At 34.4% G+C, this 26,452-nt stretch overlaps 1 protein-coding gene across 10 annotated transcripts in view; it reads left to right on the forward strand.

Annotated features, from left to right (window-relative positions):
- The window catches only part of ANKRD44 (ankyrin repeat domain 44), a 367,960-nt gene that overhangs the window by 326,174 nt on the left and 15,334 nt on the right, over positions 1-26,452 (forward strand). For all 10 annotated transcript variants that reach the window (XM_074215415.1, XM_074215412.1, XM_074215416.1 and 7 more), the window contains 9 exons: positions 37-124; positions 3,632-3,749; positions 5,074-5,290; positions 10,615-10,702; positions 12,144-12,227; positions 12,545-12,690; positions 15,897-15,979; positions 18,339-18,421; positions 23,427-23,518. In XM_074215415.1, coding sequence (XP_074071516.1) covers positions 37-124; positions 3,632-3,749; positions 5,074-5,290; positions 10,615-10,702; positions 12,144-12,227; positions 12,545-12,690; positions 15,897-15,979; positions 18,339-18,421; positions 23,427-23,518 — 999 coding nt within the window. The remainder of the gene's footprint in view (positions 1-36; positions 125-3,631; positions 3,750-5,073; positions 5,291-10,614; positions 10,703-12,143; positions 12,228-12,544; positions 12,691-15,896; positions 15,980-18,338; positions 18,422-23,426; positions 23,519-26,452) is intronic.

A 26,452-nucleotide genomic window follows, 5' to 3' on the forward strand; every position in this document is an offset into this window, starting at 1 on the left:
ATGTTGGTCTCCTAAAATAATGTTGTTGCCTTTCAGTTATTAATGGTCACACACTGTGTTTACGACTGTTACTAGAGATTGCAGACAACCCAGAAATTGTGGATGTGACAGATGCCAAAGGACAGTAAGTAACATTCTTGTACTCTATGGTTTGTAACATACTATGGATAACTGCCATTATTGTTGGCTACTGAGGTGAGTCCTAGGATGAGCTTTGGCATTTTCTAGATTTGGGATGAGAAGTACACATACTTTTCTTACCTCTATAGAGAGTAAGGAAGAGAATGAGAAGAAAAGGAGTCAACCATTGTTAATGGTCTTCTCCAAGGGTTGAGCCATAAAAGGGAGGAGAGCTATGCAGCAAGAGCTAACAGAAGTAACAGCTGCAGCTCCTGGTCCTCCAGGAGCATAGGTTATGGTCTTTTCAATTCTCTCTCCCACAGTCTCTCTGAACTTAGTGGTGTATTCTGCCCAATTTGAGAGGTGAGAGTTAGGAGTGCTGCTCCCTTCCCCATGTTTTGCTTTCTTTTCATCCCCTCAAGCTGCTCTCAATCCATTCTTAGAATCATTAAACAAGAGTCTAGCATGGCTATTATCCTTATGATGCTTTTATTTTTTTCAAAAGGACCTCTATCTATTATTCTAGTTATTTTTCCCTCATCACAATATTCTTGTTTGGAAAGTAGATATTTTTTATGCCTGCCTTACAGATGGGAAAACTGAACCACCAAGAATGAATGATTCATAATTAGTTAATGGTGGAATAAATATACAATTCTGGCTTCAGATATTTGATCAGCTTCCCAATCAACTGCTCTCCCCTAGATTACCCTGCTTCCTATCTATCTGAAACCATCAACAAGCATTATATGCAATGGGGATAGGCTTGAGGCATTCCCAGTAAGATCAGGGCTGAAACAAGGATGCCCATCATCACCACTACTATTCAATATCTTATTAGAAATGTTAGCCTCAGCAATAAGAGAAGAAAACGAAATTGAAGGAATTAGAATTGGGAAGGAAGAGACAAAACTCTCACTCTTTGCAGATGACATGATGGTATACCTAGAGAAGCCCAAGAAATCATCTAAAAAACTACTGGAAATAATTAGCAATTTTAGCAAAGTTGCAGGTTATAAAATAAACCTTCATAAATCCTCAACTTTTCTATATATGTCTAGCAAGAAACAGCAGGAAGAGCTAGAAAGAGAAATCCCATTCAAAGTAACTGCAGACAAAATAAAACACCTGGGAGTCTAGCTGCTAAGGCAGACTCAAAAACTTTTTGAAAACAATTACAAAACTCTTCTCACACAAATAAAATCAGATTTAAATATTGGGATAAACATCACATGTTCATGGATAGGTCGAGCCAATATAATAAAAATGACAATTCTACCAAAACTAAACTACTTGTTTAGAATCCTACCAATCAAAATTCCCCAAAAAAATTATTTTAATGATTTAGAAAAAGTTGTAAGTAAATTTATATGGAGAAATAAAAAGTCAAGAATTTCCAGGGATTCAATGAAAAAAAAGTGCAAAAGAAGGTGGCTTAGCCTTAGCAGATCTAAAATTACATTCTAAAGCATCAATCATCAAAACTGAGTGGTATTGGCTAAGAAATGGAGTGATGGACCAGTGAAATAGCCTAGGTACAATTGCAGGAAATGATTATAGTAATCTGCTGTTTGATAAACCCAAAGAGTCCAGCTATTGTGATAAAAACTCTCTCTTCAATAAAAACTGTTGGGAAAATTGGAAGTTAGTATGGAAGAAACTTAGATTAGACCAACACCTCACACCCTATATAAGATCCATATGGATACGGATTTAGATATAAAAAACAATATTGTAAGCAAACTAGAAGATCAAGGAGTAGTTTACCTGTCAGATCTATGGAAAGGGAAACAATTTATGACCAAGGAAGAGATAGAGAACATCATTTAAAACAAACTAGATAACTTTGATTACATTAAATTACAAAGCTTTTGCACAGATAAAACCACTGTAACCAAGATCAAATGAAATGTAGTAAATTGGGAAACAATTTTTAGAAGTAGTATTTCTGACAAAGGACTCATTTCTAAAATATACAGAGAACTGAGTCAAATTTTCAAAAAAAAGCCATTCCCCAATTGACAAATGATCAAAGGATAGTCAAAGGCAATTTACAGTTGAGGAAATCAAAGCAATCCATAGTCATATGAAAAATTGCTCTAAATCATTACTTATTAGAGAAATACAAATTAAAGCATCTCTGAGATACCACCTCTCAGACTGGCCAATATGACCAGAAAAGACAATGATCAATGTTGGAAGGGATGTGGGAAATCTGGGACACTAATGCATTGTTGGTGGACACTAATATATTGTTGGTGGAGCTGTGAACTCATCCAACGTTTTTGGAGAGCAATTTGGGATTATGCCTAAAGGAAAACAAAAATGTGCATACCCTTTGATCCAGCAATACCACTACTGGGTCTATACCCTGAAGAGATTATGAAAAAGGATAAAAACGTTACTTGTACAAAAATATTTATAGCAGCCCTGTTTGTGGAGGCAAAAAATTGGAAATTAAGTGAATGTCCTTCAAATGGGGAATGACTTAACAAACGTGGTATATGTATGTCATGGAACACTATTGTTCTATTAGAAACCAGGAGGGATGGGAATTCAGGGAAGCCTGGAGGGATTTGCATGAACTGATGCTGAGTGAGATGAGCAGAACCAGAAAAACATTGTACACCGTAACAGCAACATGGGGGTGATGAACAACTCTGATAGACTTGCTCATTTCATCAGTGCAACAACCAGGGACAATTTTGGGCTATCTGCAATGGAGAATGCCATCTGTATCCAGACAAAGAATTATGGACTTTGAACAAAGACCAAAGACTATTACCTTCAAATTAGGAAAAAAACATTATATTATTATGTAATTTTACTATCTCATACTTTATTTTTCTTCCTTAGGGATATGATTTCTCTGTCATCACATTCAACTGAGATCTATGTATAACATAGAGCCCATATAAAGACTAACAGAATGCCTTCTGTGGGGGTGGAGGGAGGAAAGCAAGAATGGGGGAAAAATTGTAAAACTCAAAACAAATAAAATCTTTCTAAAAAAAAAAGTTATCCTGCTTCCTAGTATAACTAGGACTTTTCCAAAACAGATAGTCATCATTTTCTTAAAGTTGTCTTAGGAAAGAAATGCAAACTCTTCTTTGTCCTCCTATATATATTCATTTTTATAATTACTTGATTTTTCATGAATCATGAGGACACTTAACTTTTCAGAGTAATAGTAGGACATGGTGTGATATATATCAATATTGCCATGCCATGCAATTAATGAACCTTATTAAATTTGAACTGGTTTTAAGTATATTGGAAATAGCACATGGATCTGATTAATAAAACATCCCGTTGTGGACTTCTCTACCTCCTCCACTTTAAAATATATGTTCTTCCTGCTCAGAGACAAGCAGACTGTGTCTTTGTAGTATTTGGCACATTGTGGACATGGAGAAATTGTTAAGACTGAGCAAAAGACTATCTTTCCCCTGGGAAATGATTAATGGTTTTGATCTGTTTGTTAATAGCTTAATTTGTTCCTTTCTTCTAGAACCCCACTGATGCTGGCTGTTGCCTATGGACATATTGATGCTGTTTCTTTGTTACTTGAAAAAGAAGCAAATGTAGATGCTGTTGACCTCATGGGATGCACAGCTTTACACAGAGGGGTGACTGAATTTTTCCTGAGCTTTGCACAAATATTTTGACTATTTTTAAATGAATGTTTAATGTTAACATTTTAAAATGACATATTAGCCTAATAGTCAAAAGGAAATTTATTATTCCAGAGATGAAAGTAATGACAGTTATATTTAGATTAATTCAACAAATATTTATTAAGTGAGCACTGTTTAAGGTATTATGACTATACCAACTGCTGAGAGAGATACACAGTTTTGTCTTCATTTAAAGAGGAAGTAAGAGCGTGGCTAGGTGGCACAGTGGATAGAGCACCAGCCCTGGAGTCAGGAGGACCTGAGTTCAATGTGGCTTTGGACATTTAACAATTACCTAGCTGTGTGGCCTTGGGCAAGCCACTTAACCCCATTGCCTTGCAAAAACTTAAAAAAAAGAGGAAGTAAGACTGATACTTGGATTCAGCTTTTCATAGTTTGTATTTTATTATAGTAATCGGAACACTGTAGATCATTAAGATCATTATATATTCAGATATCATGGCTTTTGGAAATATATAGTCTACTTTATAATCTAGCACAGTGGTGGCTTTTTTTAAAAAAACACCAAAATCTTAGGGAAGAAATCATCTGGATCTTCAAGATCATAGTTGCTTCAAAAAAATAGATAGGATTAGAAGGGACCTTAGAGGTCATCTGCTTCAATCCCTTCATTTGACAAATGAGAAAACAGAGATCCAGATGAGTGAAGTGATTTGTCCAAGGTCACATAAGACCTTGGTAAAACTGAGATTCAAATATAGGTCTTATGTCATCAAATCCTGCCCTATACACCCTGATTGTTGCTATTTGTCCTTTGTTCTCAAAACGACTATGCCATCAGGGAGGTGATGCCACATCATACACGTGAATTGGATTTAAGAGAGGGGTGGTGTTCAAAGTCACCAGCTTCTCTTTCTTCTCCCAAACCATCTGGGTTCAGGGACCAGATATGGATCAGAATGACTGGAGATGACCCTGGATCAGAAGGAGACCATGGCCTTTTGAAACACAGGTTATCTTACTACAAATTCTGCCCTCAATACCTTGATAGTGAAAGAAAGAAGGCGGCTAAGTGTTTTAAATCAAGGGATACCTCCCACTGAATGTTTGAGGCAAAAGTTTTCTGTTATGACTTTCTAATTCCAAATAATACTGTAGCTCTGCCCATTCCCAATTACTCTTCCCCAAAGGCTCTAATTCTAAGGGACTCTTGAATTTTCCACCTCATGTTCTCACCTCCATCTTAGCCCTCTGTTCTCTGAGCTTTCCATCCATTCTAAAACCTGTTTGCTTGTGTTTAATCTTTATGCATTAGATCATGACTGGGCATGAGGAATGTGTCCAAATGCTTTTAGAACAGGAAGTCTCCATTCTGTGTAGGGATGTCCGAGGACGGACTCCCCTGCATTTTGCAGCAGCTCGTGGTCATGCTACATGGCTGAGTGAGTTATTGCAGATGGCACTTTCAGAGGAAGATTGCTCCTTCAAAGATAACCAAGGTTACACTCCATTGCACTGGGCTTGTTACAATGGTAAGTTTTTCATACATGTCTGGAGGATACAGTGTTGTTGATGGTCCCCGAAATGTTACATGTTGGTACCATTAAAATAAGCTGTGAAAAATATTCTAATAATACAAACTAGGTTGTAAAACCATGCAGTATAACTTCTGACTTAGTAAGGTCCTCCTTAGTAGGCAATTGGGGCTAGTGAGGAGTGAAGTAAAAGATTTAGCTTGTCATAGTCTTGAGACTACCTATGTTCATTCTAGTTTATGAAGCTGTTTTCTTTTATTCCATCACTTCTTTACTACTTAAAAATGTCCTTGATTTCATTAGTTGGTTTTCCCTCCACTGATACAGATGGAGATGCCTACATGCCTTGCATGATAAATGGTCTTCATGAGTTCCTATTGCCAAAATAATTCATCCATTTGTGGCCAGCCTTTGAAGAATGACCTCTTTCAAACTGAGTAACCTCAGCCTCAGTTACGTGCCATATGACTGAGCAAGTCACTTAATTCTCTGCCTTGGGTTTCTGATTTATAAAATAAGGATAATAATATCACCTACATCACAGGGTTGTCATAAGGATCAAATGAAATAATATTTATAAGTAATTTGCAGAAATTATAGCACATCACATGTGTTAGTTATTCTTCTTTGTCATCATTATCTTTGAATGCAGATTATTGGGGTGCACATGAAGTTTTTCTAATCTCCTAGGTCCTTGTATAATACACATCCATACTACAAAGAGATATCAAAGAGGACTTTAATGGAGATTCATCACTTCTTTTATTTGGAAAAAAAATTATCATTCTGTTACTTTTAAGTAAAGAGAAGTTTTTTTTAAAGTACAGAGAAGTTATAGTTTTTAACTAGTTCTTAAAATTGTCTTAGAAATAGTTTGAGACTCAAGCAATATCAATTAACATCAGAGTAAGAATTTGAACTGCCGTTAATTTTATATTGATGTTGATCTTAGTAAGGACCTACAACTGATCTATATTTGTTCATCATATTTTTAAATGTTTTATTTTGTATTTTATTTTTCTCCAGTTACATGTAGCTTATATACGAAGTATCTTTTCCCCTTTTGTTCTAATTCTAAACCAACCCCCATTCCATAAAAGTTGACTACTGCTGTTAGGAAACTCACTTGGAATCCAGAAATTACTGTAGTTTTGCTGTGACATAGAGAATGGATATTAACTATACAATAGTGAGTGAATTACCTGTGACAGTCTGTCTGTCTTCCCTGTAGAATTTGGGCATATTTATTTATGGGATGTCCAGAAAAGTAGTCTCAAGCTCTGGAAGATAAGATATGGTATTCTTGAGAAAGCACATAAAAGTAAATTATATTCTGAAGACAAAAAATGGAATAAAAAAAATCTCAGATTTAAAAAACATGTTACACTTATAATATATATATATATGTGTGTGTATATATATATATATATACATATATATATATATATATGTATATGTATATATTCTTTACCTGAATTGTCAGTCACTACAGTAACATTCTCAAAAAGTAGTCTTTAGATCACTGCTCAATCATTTCCATCAACTTATTATCTCCAAGTGCCTCCTGTTTTTTTAATTTGAGGGGGCTAGATGTTATCACACCTAGAATACTGGACCTGGATTCAGGAAGACCTGAAATTCAATATCTGCCTTGGACACTTACTAGCTATATGACCCTGAGCAAGGCATTCAAATGATATATTTGCCTACATCCCAGGGTTATTGTGAAAATAAAATTAGTAAAGTGTTTTGCAAACCTTACAGTGTTATAGGAAAACTTAGGTTTTTTGTTTTGGTTTTTGGTTTTTTTTTAGTTTTTGCTAGGCAGTAGGGTTAAGTGGCTTGCCTAAGGCCACACAGCTAGGTAATCATTAAGTGTCTGAGGCCAGATTTGAACACAGGTACTCCTGACTTCAGGGTCAGTGCTCTATCCACTGTGCCACCTAGCCACCCCAAAATTTAGTTTTTTATCATTATTTTTATTATTACCTCAACTCATTAGAAAGTTCCTCCCTGTATTGAAACAAAACTTGATTTTCTCTAATTTTTTTATTTTATTTTTACTCTGAATTTAAATATTCAAAAAAGAACATTTCCATATATACAACAGAACAAAGAGGCTTGTTCATGAAACAGTGAATCTTCATTTTTTCCACACATTGTTTTCAAAATTACCCTGCTTATTTTGTTTCTTTTTGAAGTTATTTTTTTCTTCTCTGTATTTTAAAAAATGTTTCAGTGACCCTTTTTATCCCCATCATTATTGCTAATCACCACCCTGCTGAACTGTTCAACATTAATTGAGTGAAAAGAAAGGAGGAAAAATCTCATACAATAAATAAGCAGTCATACAAAAGAAATCCACCCAATGGCTGCATCCGAAAAAGTTTTGTCTCTTCATTTTTTGTACCTCATTTCTCTATTAGGTGGTTGGTATTGAGTTTTATTATAAGTCCTCTGGAAACATGGATGGTCATGCTTTGATTAGCATTCTTAAGTCTTTTCAAGTTCTACCCAGGATTTTCTGAAATCATCTTTCACCATTTTTAAGGCATAATAATTTCCTTTAAAGTTCATATACCACAATTTGTTCAGCTATCCCTTAATTGCCTGAGGTGCTCAGACAATTTAAAGCACTCTCTTAAATTCTAATTCTTTTCCTCACTTTTAATCCTCCCTCTTAGGATGAGGAAGTTTGTTTGCTTGCAGCTATTCATTCCTTAGTTTTATCTTTCCTTTAAAATAGGAATTGGTAAATTATGGCCCAAAGGTCAAGTTCTGGGGTGAATTAAGAATGATTTTTATATTTTAAATCAATTAAACTTTATTTAAAACTATAAAAATTATTCTTGGGTCAAACAAAAACAAATGGATTACCCTATTGTCCACAGTTTGCTGAGTCCTGTAGACCTCATTTCCTCCTATTTCCATTTATTTCCCTGCAGCTTTGACATATTTCTGCACCAAAATGGGAATCTTCACTCTCTTTTGTTATTTCAGTTAAGAATTTGTTCCATCCCATTAGCCACTCCCCAACTTCCTTCCTATGTGTTTGCATATTCTTCATGTTTGCACCCCACTTTTGAGAAATATCAAGTTCACCTCTTTTTTCTTGTTAACTACATTAGTAAATTTCTCATTTCACCCTTTTATCCTTTCCATCTTAATATCCTCAGAACAGAACCATTCCTTCCCAGGACCTCTGTTTTGCTTATTTAACTTTTTTCAATACCTTTTGAAGACATTAAGCTTCTGAAGAGACACTTGTTTCTTCTTGCCTCATTAATATTATTCTTTCCAGTTGCACAAAGATATTTATTTTCTTGGTAATCTCTAGACTCATCTTTGTGTTTCAGAGTTCCCACTTAGTTCTGATCTTTTCATCAAGAATGTTTGAAAGTCATCTAATACATCAAAGATCCTTTCTTATTTCTTTGTAGGCTTATACTTAGTATTAAAAGGTAAGTTATTCTTGATTGGAAGCATATCTCTTTTGTGTTTTGGAATATTCTATCCCATGATCTTTTCTGGTTTTTACTGGAAACTGCAAGATCTTGTGTGGTACCAACTGCAATTCCTTAGTACTTTTTTTTAGGTATTTGCAAGGCAAATGGGGTTAAGTGGCTTGCCCAAGACCACACAGCTAGGTAATTATTAAGTGTCTGAGACTGGATTTGAACCCTGACCAGTTAGCTACCCTATCAATTGATTACTTTTCTACTACCTAAAAACATGCCCATGATCCTTCTCATCCTCAAAAAAAAAATCTTCACTTGATTTGTCTAAACTTGCTAGCTATTGTTTTATATTTCTCTTCTCTTTCATGGCTAAATTCTTTAGGAAGGCTGACTGCCATGAGGGTCTACTTCCTTTCCTCTCTCTGTAGTTTGGATTCTGACTTCATCAACTGAAAAAGCTCTTTCCAAAGTTATCAATGAACATCACTTGCCAAATCAAATGGCCTTTTCCTAATCCTCATTGTTCTTGACCTCTTTGAAATCTTTGATACTACTGACCATTATTTTGATACATTTTTCTCTAGATTTCTAATCTCTCCTGATGTTCCTCATTTGTGTTTGATTTCTCTTTCTCAGGCTCCAAATCCTACATTCTTTCTACTTCAACCTTCTGTCTCCCTGTGGTACTAACTTTTTAAAAAATAATTTATTTTCAATTGTGGAGTTTGAACAAAGTCCAAAGACTATTACCTTTAATTTAGGGGAAAAAATATTATCTTATTATGTAATTTTTGCTTTCTCTTATACTTTATTTTTCTTCCTTAAGGATATTATTTCTCTCTCATCACATTTAACTTAGATCAATGTATACAACAGAAGCAATGCAAAGACCAACAGACTGCCTTCTGTGGGGGGGGTGGGGGAGGGGGAAGCAAGAATGGGGGGGAAATTGTAAAATTCAAAATAAATAAAATCTTTCTTTAAAAAAATAATTTATCCCCCCAATTACATGTAAAAACAATGTTAACATTTTTTTTAAGTTTTGACTTCCAAATTCTATCCTTCCCTTTTTTTATTTTCTCTCATCCCTGAGATGGCAAGCAATCTGATATGAGTTATATGTGTGCAATCATGTAAAAGGAATTTCATATTACCAATCTGTGAAAAAAAAACTCAAAAAAAGAAAAAAAAAGCAAGAAAGAAAAAACGAAAAGGTGAAAATTGGTATACTTCAGGCTATATTCAGACTCCCATGAATTCTTTCTCTGGAGGTAGTTTTTTTCATCATGAATCTTTGGAATTATCCTGGATCATAGTATTGCTGAGAACAACTCAATCATTCACAGTTTATCATTGTACAATATTGCTGTTACTATGTATCATGGTCTCTGGTTCTGCTCACTTTACTGCATCAAATAAGTTTTTTCTCATTTTTCTGAAATCATCCTGCTTGTCAGTTTTTATAGCACAGGAGGATTCCAACACAATATACTATGGTTAGCCTTTTAAAGCACTTTAACATGAATATAATTAAAAGATTTGATTTGGATGACATAAATAACTAAAATCTTTTTTCCTTCCTCCTTTAAAATTTAAGCTTCAGGGCATGATACATAAGACTCTTAATAAATATACATTGATACAAAAATGAGGTCAAATTATATAAACCTTGTTTTAATTATATTCTGAGAGTTTCAAAACATCTCTAAATAGAATTAATAGCATTTCATGAAGATTATATGAAGTCTGATCAATAGTAAGAATTTTGAACTAAAATTCATCACTTAGGTACCCAAGGTTTTGCTTATTTTTAGAAGTTAACATATCTGAATATTATAACTGAACTTATTTGATTCTTTGCAGGTAATGAAAACTGTATAGAGGTACTTCTGGAACAAAAATGTTTTCGCAAATTTAATGGCAATCCCTTCACTCCATTGCACTGTGCTGTGTGAGTACACATATTAGATATTAATATAATTGTTGTTTTGTTATTTTAAAGTATATGGGGAAAATTGCCTTATTGCAGATAGGAAAGGAAACATTTTTAATATGACCTGTTGTATATTACATTTTATGGATAAAAAGTTTATGTTGTTGAAATTCTCTAACATGCAAAATCAAGTGGAAAACTTGAACTATATACCCTTTTAAGTGGCTATTTGAAGAATATCCCAAAAGTCTTAGTGCAGTTTTAAACTATTAAAGTACAAAATTGCAATGAGGCAGTTTTATGTCAGCTCCTGTATTAAGAAGTCAACATGCATGTATGTGTTATCTCTTCTATTTAAAATGTAAGCTTCTTGAAGGCAGAACTTGTTCCAGCTTTGTCTTTGTAACTCAAGTGCCTGGTGCTTGGTACACATAGGTGTCTTATCAGTGTTTATTTAGGTATTGATTGATAAGTTACACATCTAGATCAGTGGAGGGAATTATACACTGATGATTTCAGCATCACAGATCTAGAGCTGAAAGGAAACTAGGAAATACATTTAATCTAATCCCTTTATTTCATAGTGAGGAAACTGGGACTCAGAGAAGTTATATGACTTGTCCAGATGGCAAGTCATAGCAGAGATGAGATTTAAACACAAGTCCTCTGTCTCTAAATCTAGCACTCCCCTACTATAACACAGATTCTGCACCACCCCAGTCCTCCAAAAAGGCAAAATTGAAATTATGCACAAGTGTTCTGAACTCTCTAGTGAATGGGGGAAACAGAGACACCTGGGGAGGCACAGCATATTTCACAGTGAATCAAATCATCAAGTATTTATTAAGTACCTATAAGTTACTGGGCACTGTCCTGAGTTTGTAAAGAAAGACAAAAAAAGAACATGCAAACAAATTATATAAAAACAAGACATATCGTTTGAAGGTAACATCAGGTAATTTTTGGAGAAAATATCAGTCAAAAGACAATACCATTAGAGGGAATCGATCAGGCAAAGCTTCATGCAAGAGGAATTTTAACTGAGACTTGAAAGAAACCAAGGAAGACAAAAGATGAAGAAAGAGAATTCCAGGCATGGGGGACAGCTAGTGAAAATGCCTAGACTTGGGAGATAGGAATATCTTGGGCAAGGAACAGCAAGGAGGCTAGTATCGCTAGAACACAGAGTATGTGGAGGGGAATAAGATGTAAGAAAACTAGGAATGCAGGAAGGGGTGATGTTAAAAAAAAAAAAAGGTTTTAAAAGTTAAAAAAGGATTTATTTTATTCTTTAGCCAATAGGGACCCACTCGAGTTTATTGAATAAGGAGTTGATATGGTCAGACTTGAATTTCTTTGATTCTTTGCAAAACATGATTCTTCGCAAACAATAAAACCTTGAAACCAAAAAAATATTTTGGCCAATTTAAAGATAATGATAAAATGTTTCTATTTTTAGAATTAATGACCACGAAAATTGTGCATCACTGCTTATTGGGGCCATAGATCCCAGCATTGTCCATTGCAGAGATGACAAGGGGAGGTAAGTATCATAATGAAGTCTAGTCTCTCTTTTTAGAGTTTCATAGTAGTTGTTTAATCTTAATTCATGGCTTGAACCAAAACAATTGGCATGGCTTATTTTTCAAAGCATTTAATCTTTTTCTTAGTATTTCAGTATCAGCTAACAAAAAAAGGACAAAGACAAAAATGATTTGATTATAATTAAAGATGACATTATTACCCTTATAAAGTCATCACTTTTAAATTCCCAAGCTAAAAGGTTCATATTACTCAAGAAGGGATAAAAATAATAGTACATTTATTTCAAGTAAAAGCATATATTTTTTAAATCCTCAGAACCCCACTTCATGCTGCCGCTTTTGCTGATCATGTGGAATGCTTACAACTTCTTTTAAACCACAATGCACAAGTGAATGCTGCAGATAATTCAGGGAAAACACCACTCATGATGGCAGCTGAGAATGGGCAGACAGGTGCTGTGGGTATGTATTGGTTTGGCAGAATTGTTATTTTTTACCCTGTGGAAAACAATGAAAGAAATTAAATTGGAAAATTCAGTTAAATGTTAAAGGTGTGACACTGGTAAATGATTTTGCTATTCATTAAAAAAACCCCAACTAGTTTTGTTTCATTTGGTTTACAGAATGACAGCTATGATTGGTAGGTATCTACCACATATGTCTTTAGAATCCTAGCACTATAAGAGACCTCAAAGGTCATTTAGTCCAACTCATACTTGATCAATGACCCTTCATCATGCCTGCCTAACAAATGGACAGCCAGTATTCAACTGAAGTGCTCTGGCGAGGGGAAGCCCTCTATCTCTTGGACCTATTTAATTTTTGGATAGATCTGTTAGAAAGTGTTTGCTTATATTATACCTAAATTTGCCTCTTTGCAGATTGTACCTATTTTTCCTAGTTCACTTTGCAAGGGCCAAGAAACCTAGTCCTTCTTCCATTTGGCAATTCTTCAAATGTTTGAGGATGGGGCAGCTAGGTGGCATGGTGGGTAGAGCAACAGCCCTGGATTCAGGCTCCCTGAGTTCAGATTCAGCCTCAGACACTTGATAATTATCTAGCTGTGTGACCTTGGTTGGGTCACTTAACCCCATTGCCTTGCAAAAAAAAATAACCAAAAAAACCCCCCAAATACTTGAGGACAAAAATAATTTCATTTCTTGGGGAACAGGATGCTTCAGATTAAGCATTCCCAGTTTACTTATTCAACCTTCAAGTAGCATGATCTTAAAGTCTTTAAACACTCCAGTTTTTCTTCCCTGGATGCTTTCCTGCTAACTAATGTCCTTCCTAAAACTTTTTTTTCTAGTTAAATTTCATTTTGTTTTTCCATTTACACATTCTACATTCATCCATTTGCATATTTATGTTACACAATTTTCTTCCATCCTCCCTTTCCTCCCACCTCTCCTCAACATCTAACAGTCTAATAAATGTTGTATATGTACATATTAGTCATTTTGTGAATGAAGAATTAACTTCCTAAAACTTTTTGCCCATAAATGAACACAATTTTCTAATGTGATCTGACCTGGGTAGAGGACAGTGGAATTTCTAGCTCTATAGATTAAGAGAGTGAACTTCTTCTAATGCTTGGCCTCAGAAGAGTGTTTCAGGTGTTAGCACCTTTATACACAAAATCATTTTAGGTCTACCACCTGGTTTAACAATTAAGTACCCAAACTTGAGACAATTCAATAATATGTACTTAGTCAACAAGATATATACTTAGGAACACATCTTCTTGGTCTTCTGGGAAACCAGCAATGCATCACTTGGAAGAAAGATTATGGGTTCACAGGAGTCTGACCAGTTAAGTCAATACATCTGCAACTCCCATTACTCTTCTCTGCTTTAATATATATAAGCTAGTCTTGGCTAGATGGGAACACTGCCCAAATCTACTTTCTCCTTGTCCTCAAGGTTCAGTTATATTGCCTTGACCTAGCTGATTCAAAAAAAACCACTTGACTCCATTTACTATAACTACCCTCTAATTTCTTGATAATTCATAGAATAATGGAAGTGAATTGATGTTTCTACAGTAGGACCATGCCATATTATAAGAAAAATATTTTATTAGTAACTTTTTTTACTCAATTTATCAACAAGAATTTATTAAAGGCCATTAAATGTGTCAGACATTGTGCCAAGTACTAGGGATACAAAGATAAAAGAAAAAAACAACAATTCTTGCTCTCAAGGAGCATGTGGTCAATGGGGGGATTGGGGTAGGGCAACATGTGTGTGTGTGTGTGTGTGTGTGTGTATGTGTGTATTTGTGTGTGTATGTATATATATGTTTATATAAAATAAATATATATATATGATAAATATATGAAGTAATATACAATGAAGCTAGAAAAATAGGTCAGGTTAAAGAGGTTTAAAAGTCAAGTGGAGATAATATTTTATCCTTGAAGTAATGAGAGAGTCACTGGAATTTAGCTGATATAGAAGAGGCATGGGTACATTTCAAATTAAGGAAAATAACCTATGTGGTTTGGAGTGTAAAGAAAATGAAAGACTAGATAATAAATCATTGACATTGGCTAGAGGCGATGAGGGTCTGAGAGCAGCTAGGTGACATAATGACTAAAATGCCAGGTCCAGAGTCAGAAAAACTCATCCTCCTGTGCTCAAATCTGTTCTCAGACACTTTCTGTGTGACCTTGGACAAATCACTTTACCCTCAAAGATAACCTACTCTGACCTACAACACTCCCAAAGTGTGGCCCCATCCAAATTTTTTGAAATATATTGAGAAATAACCAAAGAAATAACAATATGTGCCCTCCATATCTAGATGAAAAAATAAAACAAACTGAAAACCATAGAATCTGAATGAATACTATGTTCACTTTTTAAAAAAATTTCTCTTATGTCTTTCCTTCCTATCCCATGATTTTCTTTCTTTTCCTTTAGTCCTAATTCTTCATACATAAAATAACTAATATGTAAACATGTTAAATACAAATGTACATGTACAATGTTCACTAAACTGTTCACCACAGAGGGGAGGAGGTGAGAAGGAAGGGTGGAAGAAAATTGTGTAACATAAATATGCAAATGAATGAATGTTGAAAAACTTTCATAATACAATTGGAAAAGCAAAATAAAATATCAATCAAAAAAGGAACAATATGATAGAATGTAGATAATGTTAATAAATGTGGTTTTCTAAGACAGCCTGAGGCCCACAAAGATCCTTATATATGTACTGTTTAGAGGCTCCTGTTTTTATTGAGTTTGACAATATTTTAATAAATAAATAAAACCCCTTAATACTTTTACTCTGAAAAGAAACAATTAAGCTACTTGACATTAATGCCTGGTGCCACTGGATATAATCAGTATCTTTTTTTCTCATCTAATATATAAAATATGATTAAGAGTTAATGCTTCCCAACATTAGGTTGTTTGCTTGAAAACTTGCTGTGAAGTAAAAATGTCAGAGGGATATAGTTTTATAAACTTCATAATCTTATATATAAACAACCCTAACTTTTGATTATGATTTATTCTTGATATTGTTGACCAGAACAATGTCATGTAAGTTATATCTATAAATGTTGCTTTTATCATAGTATTGTTTATTTTAACTTCTTCAAATTGCATATGATTAGCATTTGGTGCTAATAACTTTTTTCCTTTTTTTTTTTTTTTAGATCTTTTGGTGAACAGTGCCAAGGCTGATCTGACTGTAAAGGATAAGGACTTGAACACACCCTTACATTTGGCTTGTAGTAAAGTATGTTATTAAATTCTAGAAATTATGTTATTTATATCTGTGTATTAGAATACTTAAAAGGTCAGGATATCTATTTCCCAAAATACTGCCTTTTTTAAAGATGAATTTAGAGTGAAGTTGAAATCCATAAAAGACCACAGAACCGTATAAACAGTTTTGTTTTGTTTTGTTTTTTGCAAGTCAATGGGGTTAAATGACTTGTCCAAGGCTACACAGCTAAGTAATTAATTATTAAATGTCTGAGGCCGGATTTGAACTCAGGTCTTCCTGACTCTAGGGCCAGTGCTGTCTCCACTGTGCCATCTAGCCACCCTGTGTATATATTTTGCACATAGCCTGGAAGCTGATGCCTTTGCAACATTTCTCAGTTGCGCAAATTCAACTTTGGATTGAAGGTAGATGAAACCTTGGTGATACAGTCAAATATCTCTTCAGAATGCAAGAATTTCCACTTGGATTTAGGGGTTTTCACAGACAGTATATAAATGTAGTCTAAAGCAATTCTACCATGAAGTAACTGAATAGTATACTGAAAATATCTTTGACCACTTAAAAATTTTTTTTCAATAAGCACCTTTATTATGTGTTTCCTCACTTCTAATCTAAAAGGATGACAACCCTGAAATCTTGTAATACTATGCTAACCATCAACACGTATTTATTTTTCATTACTACCCTCATGTTACTTTTCTAAATTCTATGGTCAAATTTAAAAAAAAATGTTCTGACTTCTCATGTATCACCTACGCCAAATTGCCAACTTTTTCAATAAGGAAAGGGAAAAAATTTGAAAATCAATTTTAAAAAAATTCTTAACAATATTTTATTTCTTTTCCAATTACATGTAAAAATAGTTTTCAACATTCATTTATGTTAAGATTTTTGAGTTCCAAATTTTTCTCCCTCCTTCCTTCTCCCAAGCCAGTAAACAAACTGATATAAGTTATACATGTACAATCTTGTTAAACATATTTCCACATTAGTCATATTGTGAAAGAAGAATCAGAATAAAAGGAAAAATCACAAGAAAGGAAAAATTAAAATGAAAAATAGTATGCTATGATCTGCATTCAGATTCCATAGTTCTTTCTCTCAATGTCGTTAGCATTGTCTATCATGAGTCTTTTGGTATTATCTTGGATCGTTGTATTGCTGAGAAGATCTGAGTTTAGAAGAGCTGGTTCTCCTGGTTCTGCTCATTTCACTCAACATTAGTTCATGTAAGTCTTTCCAGGTTTTTCTGAAACCATCCTGCTCATTATTTCTTTATATCACAATAGTATTTCATTACACTCATATACCACAACTTGTTCAGTTTTCCCCAATTGATGTGCACCTCCTCAATTTTTAATTCTTTGCTGTCACAAAAAAGAGCTGGTATAAATATTTTTGTACATGTGAGTTCTTTCCCTTTTTTATGATCTCTTTGGTATACAGACCTAATAGTGTTATTGCTGGATCAAAGGATATGCAGAGTTTCAAAACTCTGGGCACAGTTCCAAATTGCTCTCCAGAATGATTAGATCAGCAAATCAAATTGTTTAAAAACTTGAGTAAAATTGTTTTTATTTGTGATTGGAAAATTTTTTAAAAATATGTTCCCTCCCAACCAAATGTTTACAGTCTGATTGAAAAATCAAGACCTATGACTATAAAAAGATCATTAATTTACATCATAACATAAATGCTAGATAAATGAGGACAGTAAATATCCTCCTAGTTCTTTATGGGACAGTATAGTCAGAGAAGAAAGACTCATGAAAGAGAAAGAATTATGATATTGCAAATTTCCCTAAAAGAATTTTAGGTTATTGTCCAATCTAATCATTATAGCACCTCAATAATCTGAGCTTTTGGTTGTGCACATAATGCTAAATGTTAGTGCAGAAACATCAGTTTCCTGTAATTCATCTTGCTGCAATAGATATCTAACAATTAAATCTTAATGGCTTTGAATTTTAATGGATTTGAATTTGACTCTTTTTTTATTTTAGTTTTTTTTTGCAAGCCAAACAGGGTTAAGTGGCTTACCCAAGGCCACACAGCTAGATAATCATTAAGTGTCTGAGGCCAAATTTGAACTCAGGTACTCCTAGACTCCAGGGCCGGTGCTTTATCCACTGTGCCACCTAACCGTCCCCTGAATTTGACTCCTGAAGCATGTACTATATCTATTCCAGGCAACTTTCTTCCATTTGACTTTTTTACTAGTATCTTCCTTAAGTTTTACAAGGCATGAAATTAATTTAAAATTTTAAAATTTAAATTTGAAGTCTCAAGTTAACTATTTCCTTCATAAAATTATTTCCCATTTATCTAACATTCTTTACCATTTTTATATATTTGTTTTCTTTATTAGGGTCATGAAAAATGTGCCTTGTTAATACTTGACAAGATACAAGAACAGAGCCTTATTAATGCAGCAAATAATACATTGCAGACGTAAGTACTTGCTGCTTTGAGTTTTGCTCTTAAAATAAAACTAATCATTTAAAAGGGGAAAAAATAATTCTAAAGTTGGAATTGAATGAACTGGGTTTGAATTCTCTCTCACTCTCATTAGTTTTATGAGTATAGACAAGTCACAACTCTTGGAACTTATTTCCTTATTTGTAAATGGGGATAATAATACCTTTGTTATGTGTCATCAAAGAACTTTCTCTCTGATCTTTCTTATAATTGATTTAGTGCAAGTACTCATTTTGACATATGAAACTTAATGTAGGCATGAAATGACAATGAAAGTATGAACAGAAGATGCCAAGAAATCAGGTGGCCAAATCAAGAATACTATGAAAAAGCCAGACAATGTTCAAACATTATGTCACCCATTGGCTGCCTGACAAGATTGTTGGGAGGATCAAATGAAATAAAAGATGTAAAACACTTTACAAATCTCAAGATGCAGGAAGAAATAAAGATATTGTTATCATCCGTGGGAGCCTCACTTAAAATAATTTTAGGAGGACTCATAATTCAAATCAAGTAACATTGAGTTCTCTCTTGGAAATTCTGTGGAGTCTTTATTAATTTTTGATATTCCTCTGTTGGGAAATCTTGTTGCATAGCTGTATTATCATAGGACCATTAATTTGAAGCTTGAAGGGATCTTAGAAGTCATTTGATCCAACTCTCTCAATTTATAAATGAGAAAATTGATGCCTGGAGAGGTTAAGTTACTTGCCCAAGGACACTAAGGTAGCAAGCAACTTAGCCAACAGTTTTACCCAGGACTTCTCACTCTCAAGCCAATACTCTTTCCAAATCCAGTATTATCATTGTGTATTGTTGCTGAACAATGCTGATTTTATATTTCCTTTCTCCCCATGGAGAACTTGTACTATGGAGGTCAAATTTCATTTGAATTCAGTTGAATTACATGCAATCATTAATGTGAAATATCTGAAAACTACTTAATAAGGAATCACTTTGACAACTGTATTGTTACTCAACAAACATTTATGGGGGGTGGGGGTGGTTAACAAAGATGTCAACAGGCATTGTGCTAAGCATTTTGCAAATATCCTACTGGATCCTCACAAAAAAATCCTATGAAGTAGGTACTATTATAATCTCCAATTTAAAGTTAAAAAAAACAGAGGCAGACAAGGTTAAATGCCTTAAGCAAGGCCACATTGGTAATAAGTGTCTGTGTGTAGATTTGAACTCAGCTCTTCTTGATTCCATCCCCAGGGCTTCATCTACTGTTACAGTTAACTGCCTAGAGGCTTCTATTAAACACCTGCTCTGTGTTAGACTCTGGGCTGTGTTGGTGACACAAAAAGCAATAGCAAAATAGTTTCCGTCATATAAGAGGTTGTTATTTCACTAGAAATAACATTTATAGAAATCATTATACAGACAATTTATACAAATATTATATTAAAGTGGGAGAATAGCAGTTTGGGCAGTTGGTGAAGCAGAAAAGGTTTCATATATAAAGTGTTTCAAAACCAGAATTTTGAAAGAAAGAAAGGATTCTGCAAAGTAAAGGTCAGGTACTTCATTTTAGGAATGTAGGACAGTTAATGTAAAGATCAAAAGACAGACCAGAAAGACCAGATGAAATGTGATGTGTGAGAAACAGCACAATGTTCAGTTGGTTGGATCATAAAGCATAGCAAGGGAATGAAATTGTAAAGTTGAAAAAGTAGGATGCTATGTTTAAATAGGAGAATTTATTGAGTCCATATTTAAGGAAAATTCCTCTGGCAATTGAGTAGAGAATGTATCTGGTCACTGGATCTAGTTGGCTCTGGAGGAGAAACTGAGGTTGGTGACTTAGCACAGCACCTGCTCACTCAAATCCAATTCACATGCTTGTCATGGCATCAAACCCTATATGTCATGGCCTTCTTTGGAAATGAAAGACAAATATTAAGGGGCAGCTAGGTGGCACAGTGGATAGAGCACCAGTCCTAGAGTCAGGAGTACCTGAGTTCAAATCTAGCCTCAGATACTCAATAATTACCTAGCTTGTTTCCTTGGGCAAGCCACTTAACCCCAGTGCCTTGTAAAAGCAAAAAAAAGACAAATATTTGTATTAGGGTGGGAGGAGACTTGAGGCAGAGAGAACTTGCCTCTCTATTAGGAGGCTAGTACAATAGCCTAGACAAGTGGTAAGAGTGCCTAAACTAGGGTTCAGTACAGAGATCTAAATACTAATGTGAATATAGAGAAGGGAATAAGTGGAAGAGATTTTATAAAAATAGAATGTCAAGATGATAAATAACTGCATGACATAATCAAAGTGAGGACTCAAGAATAATGCCATAGTTGTGAACTGGGTGAATGGAGGTATAGCACTGCCCTGTATTGAAAAAATTTTGAAAAGGGGTCAAGGTTGGGAGTTGAATAAAGATTTTTGTTTTGAAGATATTGAGGTTGAAAATCTCTAAAACATCCAGTTTGAAGTGTCCACTAGGCAGTTGATAAAATGTGACTAGATCTTGGGAAAGAGACTAGAGCTAGATTTATAAATCATAAAGCATTTGCATAGAAATTTTTTTGTTAATTTGACATTTTTTTCATTTCATTTGAAATTTATTTTGTTTCCTTCCAACCCAACTTCAATTTAAAAGAAAAAAAGAATTATTTTGTAACAAATATGCATGTAATCAAGCAAAACAAATTTTATCCACATTCAACATTGTGTTTTCTTCTGAATTTTGAGTTCATCACATCTCTGTTAGGAGGGTAGGGATCATACATAGTTCATCATCAGTTCAATGGAATTATTCTTTGTCATTTCAGGGAACACAGTTCTTAAGTCTTTCAAAGTTGTTTGTTTTAAAATGTTTTAATATGAATTGTCCTCAGTTCTGCTCATTTCAGTACAGTTTATACAAGTTCTACCAGTTTTCTCTGAATGCATACTTTTCATCACTTTTTATGACGTGATAGTATTCCATTATATTAATGTACCATGATTTGTTCAGCCATTCCCCAATTGAGAAGATAACTAAATCTTTATGACCTGAGAGAAAAAAGAGAAAAGGACCTAGTAGAGTTTTAGGATACACACAAAATGAGGGGGCAAGATATCGATAATGAATACAGCAAAGTAAATAGAAGAAGCTACAGGTAGACAAGTAGGAAAACCAAGAGAGAACAGTTAAATAAAAACCTAGGGAGAAGAAAAGACTGGAAGGAGAGTAGAAAGTCAATGATGTCATATACCACAGAGAAGTTTAAAAAAAAAAGATGAGAAGAATTTCAGTCATTTGATACAGATGGAATCCAAATTGTGAAAGTGAAAGAAGAGGAAATGTGTCAATGAGTAGAGACAACTTTCTTCCTAGAAAGTTGATAGTGAATCGAAGGAGAGATGTAGAACAATATAATGAAGGACTGACACAGTGGGGTTTTTTCCCCAGGATAGTGAGAAAGGAAGCAATAGAGAAAGAAAGATAAAAAATTAGAAGGGGAGCTGCTGAAGAAATCAGAAAGGCATGAATGATTTAGAGAGAAATTGAGATTGGTCTTGTCAAAGAGATCACCTTCATTCATCACAGACATGGTAAAGAAAGAAAGAACAAATAGTAGGTTTTGAGATAAAGAGTAAAAGAAGGATTTGATGCAATCTAATATAGAAAAAAGAATTTCTTTGAAATTTGAGACTCTAAAACAGTAAAGCATATTGGGGTTTAACATTGCAACTTTGTACTTCTAGGGATTAAGGATAGGAACTGGATCTGTCATTTCACTATAATCTAGGGAACTCTTAGTTAAGAAAATATCTTTTACTGATTCAGGTGAGCACTTTACATATGGTTTATAGCCCTAGAGATTTGCCTGGGATACAGTGGTTAAGTGAATTTCCTAGGGTCATATAGCCAGGATGTGTCAGAAGTGGGTCATAGTGGAGAGTTCTGACAGTGATCCAGTGGAGAAGGAAGTGACAAACCACTTCAATATCTTTGTCAAGAAAACCTCATGGACAACACTCAAATGATAAAAGAGATGAGATCAAAAGATGAGCCTCTCAGTTTGAAAGGTGTAAACAACAAAAGCAAACTTGGACTTTGAGAGACAGTAGGGGATAGAAGGGCCTGGCATGCTATCGTCCATGGGGTCACAAAGAGTCAGACACAACTGAATAAGTGAACAAAGACAATAACTTCCTAACTCTGAAGTTTCACAAAGCTAGCAAATCCTCACTAATAATCTCTTTTCCCCCTATGTCTAGGGTGGGGAGGGAATCCTGTGATAAGAGTTTCTTACAAGTTAGCAACTATTTAATAGTAATAACTGGCTTTTCTGTATGCTACATACATACATACATATATACATACATACATACATATATACCTGAATAAACAATAGTACAACAAATGTTGTTCCATTTTTGAAGATAATGGGACTAAGGCAATGAGAGATCCAGTAACCTTTTGGGGTCATTCAGGGAGTTAGTGGCAGAAATACTTTTACCCAAATCTATTGGATTTTTTCTCATGATGCCATGCTTTCTATTCCCTTTATATCAAGTGAGTATTATTTCTCTGTATTCTATTCTTGGTCCCAGTATCTAAGAGTTTTATTTATAAAGTAACTCAAATGGCATGCCATTTAGCAGAATGAAAATGATATCATTTAATATATATGATAGCCTGATTTTTTAATACATTCAGTAATGTGAACTAAACTTCTTCCTTTGTCTTATAAACAAGAATTTCCTCATTTTTATTGTCATCAGAATTTTTCGAGAGAGTATCTCTGCCTGAAATCTATCCATTTTCAAGTAGAGGATCTGAGCATAAATTGGAAGACTAGGTTGATCATTATCATCTGTGACAAGTTATATGAGCAAATATCATAAGAAAGTCTGAAAAAGAACTCAAGTTCAGTATTGTGGGCTATTTGATAAAGGTCATACCTTTATCTTGATAATATTTCTTTAAGGTAAGTTTTGGAAATCATCCTTGAAGCTGAGTGTTATGTTTTGTAGACCTCTCCATATTGCTGCACGGAATGGCTTGAAGATGGTGGTTGAAGATCTGCTAGCCAAGGGAGCCTGTGTCCTTGCTGTAGATGAAAATGGTAAGAGGATACAACCCTCACCTTCTTTTCTAAATCCTTCTGTATACTTTTAGAAGCCAGAAAAACAAAAGATAGATAGGAGATGGTAAAAAAAAGTCAAAAGACTGAACATACTCTTTGGAATCTCATTGTGTGTAAGGAATCAGACAAGGAGATCTTGCCCTGTCAATGAATCACATAATCTATACTCTATTAGAGTTTTCCATCTTGCATGTCCTACCAGCTGTTGGTCTCTAACTCCTCAGGGTAGTAGTTAAAATGTTTCAGACTTATTCAAAGTCTTTGAACTTGGCACAATAAGTATTAACTGCATGCCCTGAAGAGTTAAGGGTAATATATAGATATATCCATAGATATATCTTTATATCATTAGTGCATGTGTGAGGGCCCAAAGAATTGAATGTCTGCTTGATAGCATCCCAGATCATTCTGAGTTCAACTTTGGCATTTCCAATTGTCAGACTAAAATGGAGGTGCTATTAAAAAGATTCTAGCTATGGAATTTTTAGAGAAAATATATACATATACATATATACATAAATGTATATGTAAGAACTGAGAGGTAGCATGGTATAGTGGATCCACGTTCAGATTCTGCCTCTGACACTTTCTGGCTACGTGACCTTGGGCAAGTTACTTATGTTTTCTTACTTAGCCTCAGTTTCCTCATCTCTAAAATGAGGGTGTTGGACTAGATGACCTCTGTCATTTCTAAGTCTAAATCTATAATTTTATGATTTTTAGAACTGAATATATATTTCCTGAACTATAGAAAGCCCCTTTAAAAATATTTTCTCTTAGAGGGATCATCAATCTATTATATTAGAGATAGCTGTGGACTTAGAGGACTTGAGTTCAAATTCTGACTTTATAACCTAATAACTATGAGAACTTGGATATGGATAAGTCATTTAATCTTTTGGGATCTCATTTCTCTCATTTGTAAATTGATGTAATTAGACTAGACAGACCTCTATAGTTCCTCTCCTCTCTAAATATATGATTCTACAGTTTAAATCCTATAGGAAATTCTCATTTCTGCTTCTTAAGAAATTCTGAGAGACGTGACAAAGAGGATGTAAAGGTGACCAAACCAAAAGAGAACCAAACCAAAAAAGAACTAGGATCAGTGCTTCCCTCTAATACAACTGACTATCTGACCTTGGGTTTTTTCCTTAACCTTTTGGTGGCCTTAGTTGCTCTCCAGAACTGCAAATTTCAGATAAATTTCTGATATATGTTAGTGTAGGGAATTCCCTACACCAGTGAAACACTAAGTCTGGATTTCAAGCACATAAGTTTAGAGTTGAAGAAAACTGAAGTCACCTACTTAATCAGGCTCAGATTAAGAAAGTCGTTTTTCTGGCCCAAGATCACACTAAAATAAGAGGCAGAAATGGGATTCTAATTTAGGTCCTTTGACTCCAGATGCAGTATTCTTTCCACTACACTATGATACGCATAAAACATCTCAAATCAACTCTCAAACATTTCCTTTCTGGTAAAAATGAATACATATGAAATGTTAGGTGTCTTAATATTTAACAATTTTTAGGACAAAATCAATTTTGCTTGAAGCAAATAGAAAATTCTTGATACGTATGAGTTATGAAATAAAAAATGTGGCTCAATTGTAGCATTATAATTAAATGTATTAACATAACTCACTTAAATGCTTATTGCAGGTATTGGAATTAGCAGCGCATGCACATTTCTCAGAAGTAAGCAGCCATACTGATATCATTAGCAAATTCTATATTTTTGGTTGTTTAGCTTCATTTATCATAGCATGTGCCCTGCTCTGTCCCTTACCTGATTCATCGGGGGAAGAGGAGGGGGAAATTTGTCCCCTATCCATTTCCTTGGTTTTTCCTTTCCCTTTTTCTTCCCTCATTACTCCCCTTCTCCTCACCACTACCACTACAGTTCTACTTTTAGGCCCCTTTAATATAGTTGGGGAGTAGAGACAGATGAATTTTATGAACACTAAAGTTTAGGGATCCACGTCTGCCTTTGACAGCAATGGCCCAAACCATTTTAGAGCTGGGCATTCTTAACCCTTTTTTTGTGTCATGGACATCTCCTTTAGCAGTCTGATAAAGCCCAGGAACCCTTTCTCAAAAGATTGGGTTATTTTATTCACAATAGAAGAAAAGACTAAATTTCACTTTGAAATTATTAAAATTAGTAAAATTAACATTCAAAAACACTTTAAAATCTATTCATAAATCCCATGACTCCTAGTCATCCTATTTTTAGAGGCTGTTTTGTTCAGCATTTTGGAATCACAGGGCCTTTATCAACTACTTAACTTGTAAAGAATATTATACCTGATTTTTTTTTTTGCTTTCTCACCAATATGGGAGTGGGAAAGTGAGCAGTATATAATTTTGACAAAAGATAACAAACAAGAAATGAAGTGGTAATGACCCCTTAGGAATTATATTTGACAATATTCAGTGGGTTGAATAAGTTACTCCCTGATGATCCTAATAATAGTTCATTTATCTGTTAGCCCTTTGTAATCCTCCAACAATAGCTAGTGCCCAATGTTCTTATCCAGCATTAGACACTATAATAGTGCATGTTAATATTATAGTAGCTCACATTTATATGGTGCTTTGAAGTTTATATTTTCCTCATAGTAACCGGTGAATGTGGATAATGCAATTTATTATTACCATTTTACAAAGGAGAAAACTGAGGCAAAGTGAAATAATTTTCCCTGGGAGTATATCACTAAAATGTGACAGGGCTAGGATTCAAACCCAGGTCTCATGGCTCCAAGTTTGGGGCTTTTGTAGTATACATGCTGCCACCAAGTCGGTGATTAAGGCAGAATGCTATTCAGGTACTCAATTTGTAATAAGAGAGGATTTTACCTGCAGGAACTGGATCAAGTATTTACAAGAAATTGCTAAAAAATATTTTGTT

This window comes from Macrotis lagotis, chromosome 1, assembly GCF_037893015.1.
Source record: "Macrotis lagotis isolate mMagLag1 chromosome 1, bilby.v1.9.chrom.fasta, whole genome shotgun sequence".
Classification (NCBI taxonomy): Eukaryota; Metazoa; Chordata; class Mammalia; order Peramelemorphia; family Peramelidae; genus Macrotis; species Macrotis lagotis.